Genomic DNA, 17,020 nt, shown 5'->3' on the forward strand with positions numbered 1-17,020 from the left:
TTATAACAACAATTAAAACAAATTAATTTAGATAAATGAATATTAGTAACTCGACAACATTTTTTAAAATAAATTTTGTTAAAGTTTTTAATTTGAACAAAAATTATATAGAATAATTTTAGAAAGTTTAAAAAGAGCTTTCTTTATAAAAGTTAAGAATAAAAGAAATTGAAATGGAAATGAGTGATTATTTATTGTGACATTGTCACAATGCTAGGCTGCAATTTTTAATTTATTTCATTTAAAATATATGCTTTCAAATTACGAAAAATCACTCCCGAAAAATTAATTTTGTCATCAAAGTGGCCCAAGATGTCTCTCGAAAAATTAATTTTGTGATCAGTATGTGTCAAACCACTACTACTAATATATGGTAATACTGTATTATAAATAATAAATTTTTATTTAATTTGACTTAAACACTTTTAAAGATTAATTCTTGAATACCATTTATATTACAAGAATACCAATTAACACTGTTTTTATTAATTAATTTGATTTAAATTCAACAGTTGTTTTAATTTATTATTTTAATTGTTTTACTAAATGTAAAAATAATTACTTTTAGCAAACTGTTGAAAAGAGAAAACATTCTCTATATCAGGGGTGGCCAACTTTTGTGCACATAAGATCTACTTTTTATCGTAAAAATGTGTCGCGATTGACTTGTTGTCATAGGCATAGTCTAAGTGGGGAGGGGGAAGTGTGAAATACATACTATGTTTATACACTGTTTCAGTACGAAGTGCACTCATTGCTTATGAGTCGAGTCATAACTGCATGCATACAGTTGCGTTCGGTTACAAATATAATACATTAAGTCAAGACATTGCTAGCGATCGACCAAAATTGGCTTGGCGATCGACCGGTCGATTGCGATCGACTTGTTGGCCACCCCTGCTCTATATGATTTAATATTTCTTATTTAATTAAAAGATGTTCAGAAATGAGAGTTACTTAAGAAAGCAATGTATTAATTTAGTTGTCTTGTGCAAATCAAGATAAAACTTGTAAGCCTGCTTGTCAGGACTTGCATGCGTCTAAGAATAATATCACTTTAGGTGAAAGAAGAGAAATGTCAACATGCAGAATAAAAGAAGCTCTGCTCTGCTCTGCATGTGCCATTACTATGAAAACATTTTGGGAAGAGATTGAAAAAAGCCCAAGCAACATTTTATGCTTGAAAATATATAGTGAACAATAATCACTTGGATATTGGACAGGTTCAAGGAATGTGTAACACAGTGTAGAAATTGTACTATCATCCTGCAAGCATAGGAACAGCTAAAGTTATATGGACAATGGACACATACCTTCAAACAGGATCTCAAGACATTGTTGAGAACAACAACTGCAAAATTTGGTCTTGCGGTAAGTATCCTACATGACATAAAAACAAAGAAGTTACACATCTATGTCCACAGAAAGGAACCAGATTCAAAGTACAATCAGGAGCAGGAACATAGAGCAAAAAACCAATTGCCAAAACTTGTTAATGTTCAAGGAGAGAAAATATTGGTACTAGATGATGATATACACTGTCCTGAGGACTCAAAACAAATTCCTGGAATAAAATTCTACCATTCCACTAACAAATCAGGTATACCAAGTCAGGTTTATAAGAAATGTCATATTTCCAAGAAAGTACTTAATATGGTAGGCAATTGATTAATGCAGGCACATCTGAATCTTTCATTCCTTGTGGATCTATCAGTGCTTATGTATAGCTAAAGAGTGTATTAAAAAGCATTAATTTTCTTCATCCGAAAACACTAACATAGAAAATATGGTATTCTAGTTAGATCTAGCAATGGCCCATTATGTCTGCAAAGTTACTGACTACTTTCAAAGTGTGGGTCTTGAGTTTGTGGAAAAATAAAACATTTATCCAATGTTTCTGAGATACATTGGATAAATGTTTTATTTTTCCACAAACTCAAGACCCATTGAGAGATTTTGGGAACTGTGTAAACATCAATATGCATTTTGTCCTTGTGGTGCAAAGAACTTGAATTCATTCAAATGAATTTGGAGAAATATTGCTCTGAAGAAGTCTAGTCAGGAAATAATGGCAGGAGCTTGAGCAAAATTGAGATGTATAGAATGACATATTGTCTGTGGACCAATACTTTGCAAGAAGTGAACCTGAACTGTCTGAACTATCCTCTGATCAAAATTGATCTCTGTACCTTCATTTGTTCTAATAAAACAGTACTAATTAAAAGGACTTTCATTTCCAAACCACCCTTACGTAACTTAAATCTAAATTATGACATTTTAATTTTTTTAATAATGTTTGTTTATTTAATATTTGATATCTGGCTCTTACATTGATTAGTTTATTTATAAATGCCTTTAAAAACATGCTTAAGTTTTCAATATATTTTACTAATGTTTTTACCTAATTTATTTTTAAATTGTTACAACTGAGAATATTGTCTTTAAATGTATTAGAAATCTTAAGCTTTAACTATATATATAATATGTATCAGATAAAACAGGATATGTTTTCAAGTTTGAAATTTTTATAAAGAAATTTTATTTCAGATTTTGTTATTTAAGACAATGTGGATGTGTTTTATCAGAACGAGCATTAAAAGAAGTAAAATCTGAAGTCTGTCATAAGGTAAAACTAATTTAATTTTTTTTTTATTTTAAAAATGTAACTAAATAAAATAATAAAGATATAGAACATAAAAAAATTAATTGGGAATAATGCCGACTATGGGTATCCCTCATTTAACACTGTAGTTACATTCCAAAAAAGTTCCGTGTTATGTGAATCTGTGCTATATGAAACAAAGGACTAATGCAAAACATATGGTTACTTTCCAGAAGTTTGCAAAAGTATACTACAGTAGATCCGTGGTAATCCGACAAACGCTTTGCAAGGCAGTGTCGGATGATAGAGTACTGCCACCGACCCCTTGTAATCCGGAACTTTTTTGAAAAGGAGTACCTTGTAATCCGACAAAGGATTACAAGGTTATCTTACCATTTTTATAAGTATTACATACTTATAAAAACGGTAAGATCAAATCTATATGTACTACATAATATACAATATAGGACTTAGTGAATTAAACAACACAATAGATAACATAAGATTTATTATAAAATTAACGTCATTAACGCTATAGCACTTGCAAAAAAATAATAACTAAACATATTGATGTCAATCAATTACATACAACATATGTAAATATTTCCAAGGTACATACTATGTATGATCTTAATTTAAAAATGGATAAACAAATAAATTTATGGTGCATGCAAATATTCATCAATTTTCTTTTGTTTTACATTGGCTAAACACGAGAGTAAGGCCTTGTCTCTCAGTCTCCTTGGAAGTAAAAGTTTGTTGTACGATGGATGCACCATTCTCTTCAGCCCATTGCATACCGAGCTGCATATAGGCATGTTGGATTATAAGAGGTTCTGGATTAGATGGGCTGGATTACCGCAGGCCTACTGTATTCTTTTTCTTTACTAAGAGAAATATGTTCATTAAAGCAATCAATAATTTATTTCCAATCAGTAATTAACTAGCAGTCACAATTAAAAATACTGTATTGTGCATTAATATTAATTTTAGTTAAATGAGGGTGTTTTCTTTTTACATAGTATTGTTGTCATTTCAGTATTTTTGTTGATCTTGATCAGAACTATCAGCAGTATTTTTCATACTTTTTATTTTCATCATAAAAATTTTTTTAGGATGACAAAATAAAAATATGTTGTTAATCAAAAATTTGTTATAGTGGGTCATGTCTGCTCAGTAGAGTACTGAGTGACTTTTTTCCAGCATTTGTGTTCAGATACCAAGATATTGCTGTATTTCATTTGTCGTTTTTGCAAATGAAGTAATTATTCATAGGCAAGTAATACTTACTGTTAAAAAAAGTTTAATAATGCTTACCTAAAAATGTTTAAATAAACTTTTCTAAATATAAAGATTAACAATGTACATAGAACCAATAAGTGGTGTGAAATAATAAAAAATCAAACTCTTTCAAACGTTTTCCAATTCTTTCTGAGTTCTTCAAGTGCTATAACGGTCTCCAGATAGAATGTCATTAATGTTTGCGATAGGTTTTGTTTTTTATTATTTTACACCAGTTATTGTTTCTGTGTACATTGTTAACTATTTCCCAGTGTGGTACATTGTAATATACAAAGATTAATCTGTAAAAAGAAAACACAGTGACAGTCTTAAGGGATAAAGTATGGAAACGACGACACCTGGTTGATAGGAAAGTTAATGCAAGTTTTCCTTCATTGTCCTATCAGTTTTCATTAAAGTAAACCTGACGAAAAGCACAAAATATTTTGAAAATTTCAATATTGTAAAATTCATGGGCAAATGTGAGATAACCTGCATGCTTACTTGAATTTAAAAATTGAATAACAAAGTTTACACTTAAAAATTATGAAATTTTGTACAGAGGATTTCCAAAACCATGTTGGAGCAAAACTGGAAGTTGTATTGAATGAGGGATAACTGTGTTTCCTTTTTAATTTGTTATGAGTGTATCTATTGGGTTGTTTGGAAAGTAATTTTGTTTTTTTATTACTAGAGGAATTAGTTGTATTTTTACCAGCCAATTTTATTTTAAACCACATTTTCATTATATACTTCGATGGCTGACGTTTTAAGGCTTATTTGTAAAAAATTTTGTTTGATTCTGTACAATTGTTTTTTTCGATGACCCGTCAAATATGGAAAATTGAAAGCATCATTTTCGGCATATTTTGCTTTTTTATAACTAAAAAATCAAAATGCTGTTCAAACAAAAGAAAAATTGTGATACATGTTTGGAGAAGATGTGTTGAGAGAAAGACGGTGCCAAAACTGGTTTACAAAATTGCATTCTGGCAATTTTAATATTGAAGATACACCACATTCTGAATCACCATTTGAAGCCAATGAAAACAAAATAAAGGTACTGATTGAAGCAATCTGCCATATAACAACACGTGAAATCACTAAGAGATTAAATCTGTTAAATTGAACTGTTTATTATTACTTAAAATGAATTTGTTTCGTTTCAAACCTCGATATATGGGTTCTACATGTTATTAATGAGAGATGCTCTCTATGGCTGGATTTTAAAGAAATTTGTTTTTGAGCTTTTACCAGACAATTTAACAATTGATTCGAAAGTCTACTGCCATCAAGTAAACAAATTGAGTAATATCATCAAACAGAAAAGGCCAGAATTGATCAACAAACAAAGTGTAGTGTTATACCATGATAATGCCAAATTTCTCACAAGTTTAGTAACTCGTCAGAAACTGTTATAACTTAGATGGGATGTGTTATCACACCAACCATATTTGCCAGATCAGGCACACTCAGATTATTACTTGTTCCGGTCTATACAAATTTTTTTTTAACTGTAAGACATTTACTTGAAATGACAATGTCAAAAATCACTTGGATCAGTTTTTTGTGAACAATGATCAAAATTTTTATGAATGTGAAATCATGCTACTACCAGAAACAATGACAACAGGTATTTGACCAAAATGGTCAATATATAATTCAATAAAATATTTATTTATTATAAGAATATTGCGTTTATTTTTCTATAGAAAAAACGAAATTACTTTCCAAACAACCCAATATAACATTGCATATCTTGATATTTAACAGAGAACTGCATTCATACAATAGAATTTCATTTTAACAGATTTCTTCGGCCCCTGAAAATCACTTGTTGTTCCAAGAATTCGTCTTATCAAACAATGGATTTCCTGTACCACCAGGAAAATATTCATTATTTAACCCTCTACATATAAGAAATGCCTGTACTTGAAATTATTCAGTCTCTTGAGATCTTTATTCTATAGAAACAAGTATGTTACAAGACTATGTTATGCCATACATGTGTACAATAAAGCTGATGGAAACTATATATACTGTAACCAGAAAGAGGCAAATTACATATTCTCATTAGCACTTCACAATTTGTTAAAAAACTTGTACATCTTGTTTGTTTTGATACAGTTTTTCTGCCTATTGAATACAACAACTGTTTGATATTATCAATGTCATGTACTGTACAGACTTTAAGCTGAATCTCTTCAGGAAGGTCTTCATGACTTGGAAATACTCAATGGCCTTACTAATTTTTAGCACTATGCTTTTTAGCACTACTTGGACTAGGGTCAGAATGTTTATTAGATGGCTCCTCCTCCTCCTCAATTGTATTGGCTTGATGACACTTCATACAATTCTTCAATTGCACTGTACAGTACATATCCCAGATGTAACAAGTTCATCATCATCGAACTCTATAAATTCCAGGAAACATCCAAATACAGAGTATTAACTAAACTTTGAAAAAAGGCAAAGTTTATAAAAGATGGAGCTAAAAAAGGAACTGTTATTTTGAGTTATGGATCTGCTAAAAGGTATAATTATATTGATTTGGCAGGACCTGGGAAAAAAAATCTGTTTCATGATTGTTAAAATGAGATTCTACTGTGTGTGTGTGTTCATTCTGAATGAAGAAATTTATAATTCTTCATTCAGAATGAATTTCAGAGTTTTTGAGTGTAGAAGAATCTGATCTGCTGCAGTGTGGCAGTTTTAGAGAGATTTCAGCTGTCAGTAAGGATCTTAAGATCATTCGTGTAATCTGATAGGCTTCTATTCGTCAAATATTATAAAGTAGTAATTTATTTAGAATTGATTTTCATTTATTTAAGAGGAAAGAAAATACATTGTTTTTAATATTAAAGATATTTATAAAATTTTGAGATGAGCTTTGGAATGGCAAAAAAATAAATTCATTCACTCTTCAAAAATAAATACAAGAAATTATACATATTTATTTTACAATAAAATTGAAAATAATAATAATAAATTATAGTATTAATTAAAAATAGAAATTTAATAGGAACTTAGAAGTATCAATAAACCAAGAATTGCATGTGTGCTGTTGATAACATGTTAAAAGTATGTAGATTGATTAACATTTATTTTATTTATAAAATTTCAGTGTGGAACAAAGTTTACAGAAGAAGATATAATTGTGATTAATGGAAATGATGAAGAAGTTGCCGGTTTATATGAAAAGATGAAAGAGAAAAGATTGAAGCAAAAGGCAGAAAAGGTAAAAAAAATGATTGTATTTAATTTCAAAAATGAGCATGATAAATTATAATAGTTAATAAGCATATAATTATATGAATATAAAATAATCTTCATATGATAATCATGAAGTCAAATTAATTTATATATACAAATAATTTTATATAAATTATGGACAAACTTGTCAGTAGTAACTTTTTAATAAAATATAAATCTTTTTAATTTAAGTAAATCACTTCAAAGCAAATTTCTTGATTTTAAAATCTTTTGTTTAATTTTTCATAAACATTAATGATTACTGGGAGTAATTTTATTTTAGTTTGCATTTGGAAAATAATTTTATAAATGATGTGCAGAGTTCTAAATGTAATGTTTGCAAACTTTTGAAGCATGTTATAATATACAAAAATCTGATAAGGTTTTCTTGGATATAAGAATAAGCATATATTTTAGGAGAAAGAAACAATAATTTTTCTAATATTCATCAAATTAATTTTAAAAAATTAAGTAAATTTTATAAAACTGACAGAAATAATAATAATAATAATAATAATAATAATAATAATAATAATAATAATAATAGAGGCAGAGTGTTAGCAAAGCCTCTTCTGTGTGGCTTAAAGAATTGTGTTCATTCTCAAAATCTGTTTTATCAATTTTGATTAAATTTTGCCATTTTCCATTAATTGTGGTGAATCCAAAAATGTAATAAAAATGGGAGTCTGTGACATTGTTTTTGAGATATAAGAGCATAGATGAGTACACACAACAAAGCGATATTGCACAAATCATGTAACTTTGTCGTGCAATGTTCCATGGTCACTGGCACACCTTCTATGAGCTTATAGAATTTATTTTGTCATTTTCCATTAAATGTGATGAGGAATCAAAAATGTAATGAGGGTCCATTTAAATGTAAAAAATAGGAGTCCATGACTTTGTTTTCAATATCTTCTGTTATCTTCATTTTTCACATATATTGTCTGACTTGTTTGATCCTGGAACTAACTTCATAAAAATAACTATTTTTACCACTTCCATTGGTCTTTGAACTATAATTTCATTTTATCATGACTATCATTGAAAAATTCTGGCCCTGATCAAATTTTCCCACATAGTTTTTATTTCTTATTTGAAACTTGACTTAGTAGCTTAGGGAATGAATTCATCATAATCTTGAATGAGTTTTAAAAAATTCATGCTGTCTGCATATTTCTTGCTTTCTTAGTACTGCCTAGATTGCTAGCTGCATGTTGAAAAATTGAACCATTATCTGTAGCCTTCTCCCATATTGATGGAAAGTATATTTAACCCAATAAACAAATATCAGAATGAGAAAATTATGTTGTATTTCTGATTTCTGTCATTTTGGTCTTATGTGAGATTGAGATATATGTATGTTATTATACAGAGTTGTGCAAGAGTCTTGATGTCTAGGGAATTGATGGAGAAGCAGAATAGTTTTTATGGCAAATTCAAAGTTTTGACAATACCAATGTGTGTGAAGCACTGATAAAAGTAAAATCTCTTTTATATGCATGGCATAAATAACAATTGTGAAAGAATTCTGCCTTGAAAAAATTAATTTGAATTGAGCATAAAGTTTGCACAAAACAAATATCAAAGATTTCTTCAGCAAGAATTAGTGTTATAAATACATTGTAATGTAACATGTGTTTCAAAGAATAATAATTATTAAATTATTCTTATCTATAATTTTTAATGGTTTCCTGGAACTATAATTTTCCTTATCATATTTGTTTTTCATTCCTGTAAAAATGATGTAACAAGATTTTATTTTATAATTTAAATAAAATTTTAATTATATTTTCTTTCCAAGTAGTTTTTCTTAATGTCATCTCTCAACTTATTCTGTATGTCCTTATCATAAATGTTTTAAATATTATTTCAAAAGTATTGGAATTTTTACTTTCTCAGCTGTTATAACAGAGGGAAAAGTATGACAATCAATCAAAAAATGACCCCCCCCTAAAGATTTTTACATTTTTGGACTCAGGACTTTGAAATTGTGAGAAATGCAAAAATATTCTGTATGTATAGATGTTTGTTTCAAGCTTAATAACTCCTGTGCTTTTTGTCAAAAATTTCTGAAATTTTGTAAAGAGGTTTGTTTATTAGGGGATTGATACTATTAAATTTTGGTGATTAAAGGTTGGGGGCAGGGAGATAAAGGGGGTTGTATGTATCTCCAGTAAGGTCAGACTTAATGACGATTTTACTTGTTATTAGTATTTGCAATTTTTTTATAAAACTCGTTTCTACCCTCAAAATCAAGTTTTTTTGCCAATTTATAATAGTTAAAAATATAAAGTTTTTTTAGTAAAATATCATAATTGATGGTGCCACGAAATGTTGCCAGGAAAGTTGAGCAATTTGTTGCTGATTTTTTTATTTTCAGTAAACAAAAAAGTTTGCATTTGCCATTTCTCATAAAATTATCTCTTAGGTTATTTTAAAATATTTTCTTAATAGAGCTGAAAAGATCATCTTTATAATGTAGAAATAACTGATATTTAATTTAAATGCATTTCTGAATCTTTCAAAGGCATATAATTATTAAATTCTTAAGATAATAGGGTGATAGCTATATTGCCACAATTAAAAACAAAAATAAAAATATTAAAAAGACAGCTATTTGAATATTTTTACTTTTGAAAGTTTTTAGGTTCAGTTAAAATTTAATTTATCCAATATACTTTCTAGTTATCAGATTTATTTGACTTAACTGTAGAGATTAATTAGTTAAAAGCTTTTATAGTTATTTTTATAGTTTTATAAAATTTCTTTTAGTCACATTTCTAAATTTAAGTTTTTAAAATTTTTATATAAAAGATATATTTGACAGTTGTTATATTCATTTATTTATTTTAATCAGAAAACAAAAAAGCGAAAGTCTGAGAATATAGTTGTTAAAAGTGAAGAAAAGAAACCTAAGAGTATCATTGATGGTTCCATTCCTTCTACATCAAGTCAGCAAAATGGTAAGTACTAAATGGTCATGGTGGCAGCCTACTGCTCTGGGGATCCGGGATCAAATTGTGACAGGTCAAAAAATTCCTGGGGATTTTTCGGGGGTGGTTGAACCCATAATGGGCTTGCTAAAAGAGGCCTCTTAGTGCTCACAGGATGGAAAGTTAAAAAAAAAAAAAAGAAGAAGAAGAAGAAGGTATGTACTGTATTGAAAATGTCAATATAGCTATAAGTAACAAGCAAATATTATGACAGTCATAATGCTGGGCTGCAATTTTTAATTTATTTAATTTAAAATATATGCTCTCTACTAGGGTTTCTCATTTCCTGGTCTTTTGCTTTGTCTAGATAAAACTGAACTGTTTCCCGGGATCCCGGATAAAATTAATTATTTTTAAGATAAACAAAATATCTTGAAATCAAATAATATAATTATTTTTAATTTTTTTAAAGTAATTTAATACATTCTGCAACCTCCAAAATCATATTAATAATGCTGTGTAAGATATATATTAAAAATTACCTTTGAATTACATAGAAATTTTCACAAATAGAAAAAATTTATTAAAGTTTGCTGGAAACTGTGCACAACAAAAATGTGTTTGAATTGAGTTGAAATTTAAAGAAAAAAAATGAACTTAGATGAAAATTCTAACTTAGAAGGTGATTTTCGTTTTTTAAATAAAACATAATACAAAATATTATTGTAAATTTCTATAATGAGATTTTTAAAACCAAAGATGGTCAATAGTTTGATCACTCGAGCTGGTTCTTATTTCAGTAATTTTCATTACTAAAATAATACAAAAGTCCTGTTACCAAGAATGCCCTTTCCTATTCAATTGATGTGTGTGGAATCGTCTTTAATGCATTTAAGAGAAGACAGATTTTTTTTCATCTGTAGCCTGGAAGATTTCTAGTTCATTTTTGAGACTGTAGTACTACTTTTGCTTTCTAGTATTCTTGATTTGTCTACTTGGGCTGTTTTAATAGAAACATCAAACTTATAGCCAAATAATTTGGCAGTTCACTTGTCTTTAATAATCAGGTTTATGAAGAAAAACTTCATACTTGCAGACTTCATACTTGTTTGTATCCTTGCTCAACTTGTGCAACCTGGCATAATGCAGTTACTGAAGTACAGGGCATGGTTAAAATTAAGACAGCATATAAGCACAATTATTCCATATATTACAGGTTCTGACAAGTAAAGAATTTTCAGAGTCCTGTCACAAATAGACTACATATTGATTATTGACAATCTGTGACATGCCATAATGAGCAAAAATTTAAAAAACTAATAAGTAGGTTTAAAATTAATAAATACAAATGTATTCTGACAGTTTGAGTTAATTATACTTTCTATTTGCAAAATTTCCTCAATCTTAACATAAAATAAGAAAAAAGTGAACTTTTAAGAAATTTGCAGGATTTCCTGGGATGAGAAGAATTTCCCAGGATATTTCCCGGGTTAAAAAAACAACCAGGATCCCGAGATCCCGTTTGAGAAAACCTATTCTCTACCTCAAATTAGTAGTCTTGCCCCTGTACATCATACTTTTCCTGTTAGAATAGTCATGCCAATCATCTATCTAACTCCTTTCAGGGAAAAATTTTTGAATTGAAATTACATGACTTCCAGTTTGCATCAGAAGTTTGTATGTAGTTAATCGGAGCCTCCTGTCCCTAAGCTTTCCATATATGGTCTCTGCTTTCATCTATGTAACTCCATTTTCGAGATTAAGGAAAGACGGACAGCAGTGGAAATTTTTAGGTTTTCAACTTTTTTCAAATTGCAGCCCAATTAAATATCTTTAAAAAACATTCCACTAATTAATTCACTTACGTAATTATATTTTATAGTTTCCAAGAACCAAAGTATTTATTATAGTTAAACACATTTGGAAACTTTTACAATTTTATCTTCAGATCTGTATGAAAAAAATAAAATTCTTGAATAGAGAACAGATTTAAACTGCAGTGTGAAAGTAGATCAAATTTAAAAATATAGGTTTTAAAATATTTTCTACACATTATAGATTATTTTTTAAAAATAATCTTGGTTTTTTCAATAATTTAGATACTAGTATAGAGATCTTTTCTGGATATTTGTCTTTAGGTTCATTCATTCATTCTACTTTTTAATGTTTTGTTAATGTTCCCAATATACCATTTACAAACTTTATTGAATTCTGGTGCATTTAAGGATAACACTCCACTCTTCAACTGGGGTCTGATTTTTATATTTTAAATTGTAGGTGATCAGTTGTAATTGTGACATACTAATATCATGCTCTTAGATATGAGTTTAGAAACTTTGTGGCTAACAACTCAGTCACTCTAGAAAAGTTTTCATTTTTATATCTTTCTTGGCTTTCTGTTATAAATTATGTGTAACCTTAAAGTAAAAATTTTGAACAATATGAAAAACCTATTGTTTAATAACTTTATTGAAAGAGTTTTAAAAGTGTATTTTGTGTATGGTACAGTACATGAGTGATGTATTGATTAATGAACAAATTCAATCAGTCTTGTATTTAAATGGATGTTTTGATTAACCCTATCTTTATGAAATTTATCAAATGTTGGTATTGCCCCAGAAGAAGCAAGAGATGAAGATCTTCATGATAAAAGTGATGATAAATTGGCATATGAACAAGATGATAACTATGATGATGATGACAAAATTATACTATTTGGAAAATGTGGAAGAAGTAGGAATGGAAAAGTTGTCTTTTCCTGTCTCCCTTATTGATGTTTCATGGACTAGTAATATTGATAATGAGAAAGTAATTGTGCATGATTTTAAGAATAATGTAGGAGCTGAACATAATTTACCACCAGACTCATGATATGGTGCTTATTTCAAATTATTTGTTTTGGATGACATGGCAAAGGAGATTAGAAATAATACAAATCACTATGCAGAGTTCCAGGAAACTCAAAATGGGATTGTTGATAAAAAGTGGAAACCAATTAAGTCAGTATCAAAAATTTAGACATTGATTAGTGTTTTTTCAATACACATTCAGAAACAAACACATACACTTTAAACAACCTTTGAAGTCCAGTAACAAAAAGTTTTAATGTAAAAAAACTTTTGACAAATGTTTTCGACCTTGACCAAAGTGTGCCTCAGAAATTAATGAAATTCCAAATTGGAATGAGCAAAACAGCTTTTCAAGATATTACTTTTTAAAAATTGGAATAAATACATAATGCTATATAATAACAAAAACTAAATGGTGGACTTTAAAGGTTGTTTAAAATTTGTTTGTGATTCGTTCCAGTATTGAGAATAGGGTAATTGTAATTGTATTCAGGAACTATTGAAACTACAACTGTCCCACTATTGGTTAAATCATCCACTATTAGGTAACAAAATGGTTTTAAAAAATCATGCCTTGTGATCATTTCCTGAAGTTATTAAAATTTTTACTTTATCATATAGACAAAAGGAACGTCCCAAGACTGACTCCCTTCTATTATTTTTTACAAAATGTTGAACTATTTTTAACTTATATAAAAATTAACTATCAAACATTTTCACCCTGAAAGTTTTACTAATATAGAGTGTAAAGGTTGCATTGGCATTGTACAATGTATCTCTGTAAAACCTGCAAAACAAGAATTGAAAATCCTGGATGCTGTGATCCGGAAACAGATTTGTTTGTACTTTTGAAGTGTACTGTGAAAAAATTGATTGCATTCCATGAACTTCAAAAGCTCTTGGCTATGTTTTCATACATTTAACAGTAACACTTCAGGATTATCACCATTTGTATTTCAACAGAATATTTTCTAGTGTGTAGTTGATGGTAGATTTCATTCAATTAAATCTACCATCAACTATTCAAGTGACTTCAAAGTATCTTCCTGATAGGTTAAAGAAATATGAGAAGTTTTCAGAAATGAAATAACTTAGACTTGTATGTTTTTATATGGAATGTTAATGAAAATTAGAATTAATAAATGTACAGAGAAGAATCAATAAGTAATGCATAATTTAAGCACAAGCAATGTTTATATGCTCCAATGACCAAGCACAAGCAAGGTAAAGCAGGTGGCTGCAAGGGGGGCAACCATTAAATATTTTTTGGCATATGAACCATTCCTGTTGAAGCATTTGTCTGACTGTGACACAAGCTGAAAGATGCCTTGTTCATAGAACTCTGTCTTCTGGATGTACAGTACAACTGTTAGTGCACTGCACTTTTCACTTCAGCATCACATCAAAGTGTTGACTCCCCAAGAACTTCGTGGGGCCAGAGATGAATGTCACTCAGTGCAAAGTTGGGACTGTAAGGAATGTGCAAGAAGGCCTCCCGGCTGTACATTGCAATTTCTGCATGCACTGTGCCAGACATGTGAAACTCCACAATGTATGTCCACATCTGTAGGCTTTCATTCCAGCTGTTTGACAGAAAATGCATGGCACATTTTTGTGTATATTTTAGTGATAGCAGTTGATATGTAAGAAAGGAATTCTACCAGTAGTGGGCCCTTGATGTCTCAGAACACCTAACAAGGACCTTCTTGGCAGACTGGCTAACCCAGAACTTTGCCATTGGGATGAAGGATGTTTCCAGACTGTTCTGGCTTGTTTTGTTTTCAATGTGAAATGGTAGACACATGATTCATCACTGATCACTACATTTGGAGAAACCTGTTCTCTTCAGTAGTATAGCATTGCAGATGGTCCAATAATATCATCATTCTCATGCCCTGTTTCTCTGCACTCAATTGTTTAGGGACTAATCAGAATTGACCTTGCATACTGCAGTTTCTTGTGGACAATATCATAAGCTGTTCTATAGGAAATGTTCATAGGGTTGGCCAGAAACTGCAGGAAGATACAGCAATCAGTCTGAATTCCTTATCAATTTGCACATCATCATCATTATAGGACATGCTTATTGGGCAGTTGGGATGTAGATGATTAGTGAGGTCGTCTTGCCCCTCAGAAAAGAACTTGCTCCACCACACTGCGTTGCCACAATGTATGCACTTGTTTCGATACATTCTTCCATTTCTGTGAGAATTTGGGTGGGAATACTGTTTTCATCCCATAAAAAAACATACAACAGTTATTGCTCAAGCAGTGTGGATGATGCCAATGCACTTGCCATCTTTGCTAGCTAGTTCTCTTGTGCACCACTAGACAGACACTTCATGCAGACCTACCTTTCTGTAAAGGGAGATTCTGATCTAGGTTTCACAACTCTGCCACCAATAGTACTACTGCAATAAAAATATTGTACATTACTCGTTGATTTTCCCTTGTATTATGGTTTTAACAAAGTAGAATTTTAATGAAAAATTATACAGAAATTTTGAGAAGTTAGTTTAGTATTTCCAAATCAGGAATTGTAACAATGTTTCTATAATAGCACAATCTTCCAAGATACAAAAATATTTAATTATTAGCTGAAATAATTAAAATAAAAAATATATACCTTGTTTGAACAATTATACATATATCTTTTAATATAATATTTTTTGTTTTTATAACATTACTTTTTTCCAAAAAATATGAAGAAACAAATTTTTAATGCTTTGTTTTGAATTGCAGAATCTATCAAGATTACAGAAAAAGAAAAGGTAAATGTGGTAAAGCCATCTACAAAATGGATCCTGCCAAACACTGCCAAATCAAATTATAGTGTGGCAAAAGATCCAAAAATGTCAGAGACCTACAAATCAATCTTCACTTCTCACAAATCGGCACAGAATAAACCTCAGGCACACTGGGTCACTCATAATCCATTGTATTATTAATTTAAAAATCACATATATTTGGTTGTAAAATATAAAATAAATAATATTTACATAATTTTTAATTAGCTGAATATTTTTATCATATTTGATTACAGGGACAACATCCACACTGAAATGAAATAATTCCCTAAAAACTTTAAAAGGAAATTAAGGCCAGCTGGGGCTAAGTGCACCCAAGAGTAACTATACCATTCCATAAGATTGCATCAACCGATAATCAAATTATCGGTTGATGTGATCTTAAATTAAATCAAAATTAAGCCCAAACATCAATGTGTGGCTGGTAAGTACAGGTATTTATACCATTTCAACCGGTTTCAAAATGACTGCTTCCGTGATGGTGACAGTGATTTGAAAAGTCTGAATAAGTTTGACCAAATATGTTTGGGAGCCATAATTTGATAACCAATGATTTAAATTATGAATCTAGAAATAAATTTCACAATTGTTATAGTTAAATCACATATCTATGTTAAAGTTTTTTTTAACAGTTGTTACTTTTGTTCAACCCAATGTAAAGAGAGTGGAAGTAACAAGGAAGGTTGTAATGTGGACGATTGGGATGAAAAGGGAACTTAACACGAAGCGTGAAAGCGCTACAAGTGGGGCGGATCCTGCCGCCATGTTTAAGATGACGAAGTTGACGGTGTGTGATCATTTAATGCGATTTTACTTTCCCGACTGTTATATATAACAGAGGGAAAGTATGGCGATCGGTGAAAATTACACTCACAAAGATTTTTACACTTTTGGACTCGGGATCTTAAAACGTCGAGCAATGCAAAAAACAAAAAAAAAAAACCGGAGTAATTTCTGTATGTGGGGGGTGAGGCACGATTTTGTTCACCCTCTTTGAAGCGTAATAACTCCTGTGCTTTTTGTTGAAAATTTCTGAAATTTTGCAGGGAGTTTGTATATTAGGGGGATTGATGCTATTAAATTTTGGTGGTTAAAGGTCGAGAGGATGTGGAGATAACGAAGTCGTGTGTATCTCCAGTTGGGTCGGATTTAATGACGATTTTACTCGTTATTAGCATTTACAAGTTTTTATAACACCCATCCCTACGCTCAAAATTAAGCTTTTGCAATTTTATAATTATTTAAAAACTTTTTACTTTTTAACTGAGTATGATAACAGATGGCGCCACCAAA

General features: G+C 29.9%; 1 protein-coding gene across 1 annotated transcript in view; it reads left to right on the plus strand.

Moving 5' to 3' along the window:
• LOC136976891 (replication termination factor 2) overlaps positions 1-15,930 on the plus strand; it is a 31,003-nt gene extending 15,073 nt beyond the window's left edge. The window contains exons 5-8 of the mRNA XM_067272264.1: positions 2,548-2,626; positions 7,008-7,121; positions 9,996-10,101; positions 15,663-15,930. Coding sequence (XP_067128365.1) covers positions 2,548-2,626; positions 7,008-7,121; positions 9,996-10,101; positions 15,663-15,868 — 505 coding nt within the window. The 3' untranslated portion in view covers positions 15,869-15,930. The remainder of the gene's footprint in view (positions 1-2,547; positions 2,627-7,007; positions 7,122-9,995; positions 10,102-15,662) is intronic.
• The last annotated feature ends 1,090 nt before the right edge of the window (positions 15,931-17,020 follow it).

The sequence above is a fragment of the Centruroides vittatus genome, unplaced genomic scaffold (genome assembly GCF_030686945.1).
Source record: "Centruroides vittatus isolate TY-2023 unplaced genomic scaffold, ASM3068694v2 contig_426, whole genome shotgun sequence".
Taxonomy (NCBI): Eukaryota; Metazoa; Arthropoda; class Arachnida; order Scorpiones; family Buthidae; genus Centruroides; species Centruroides vittatus.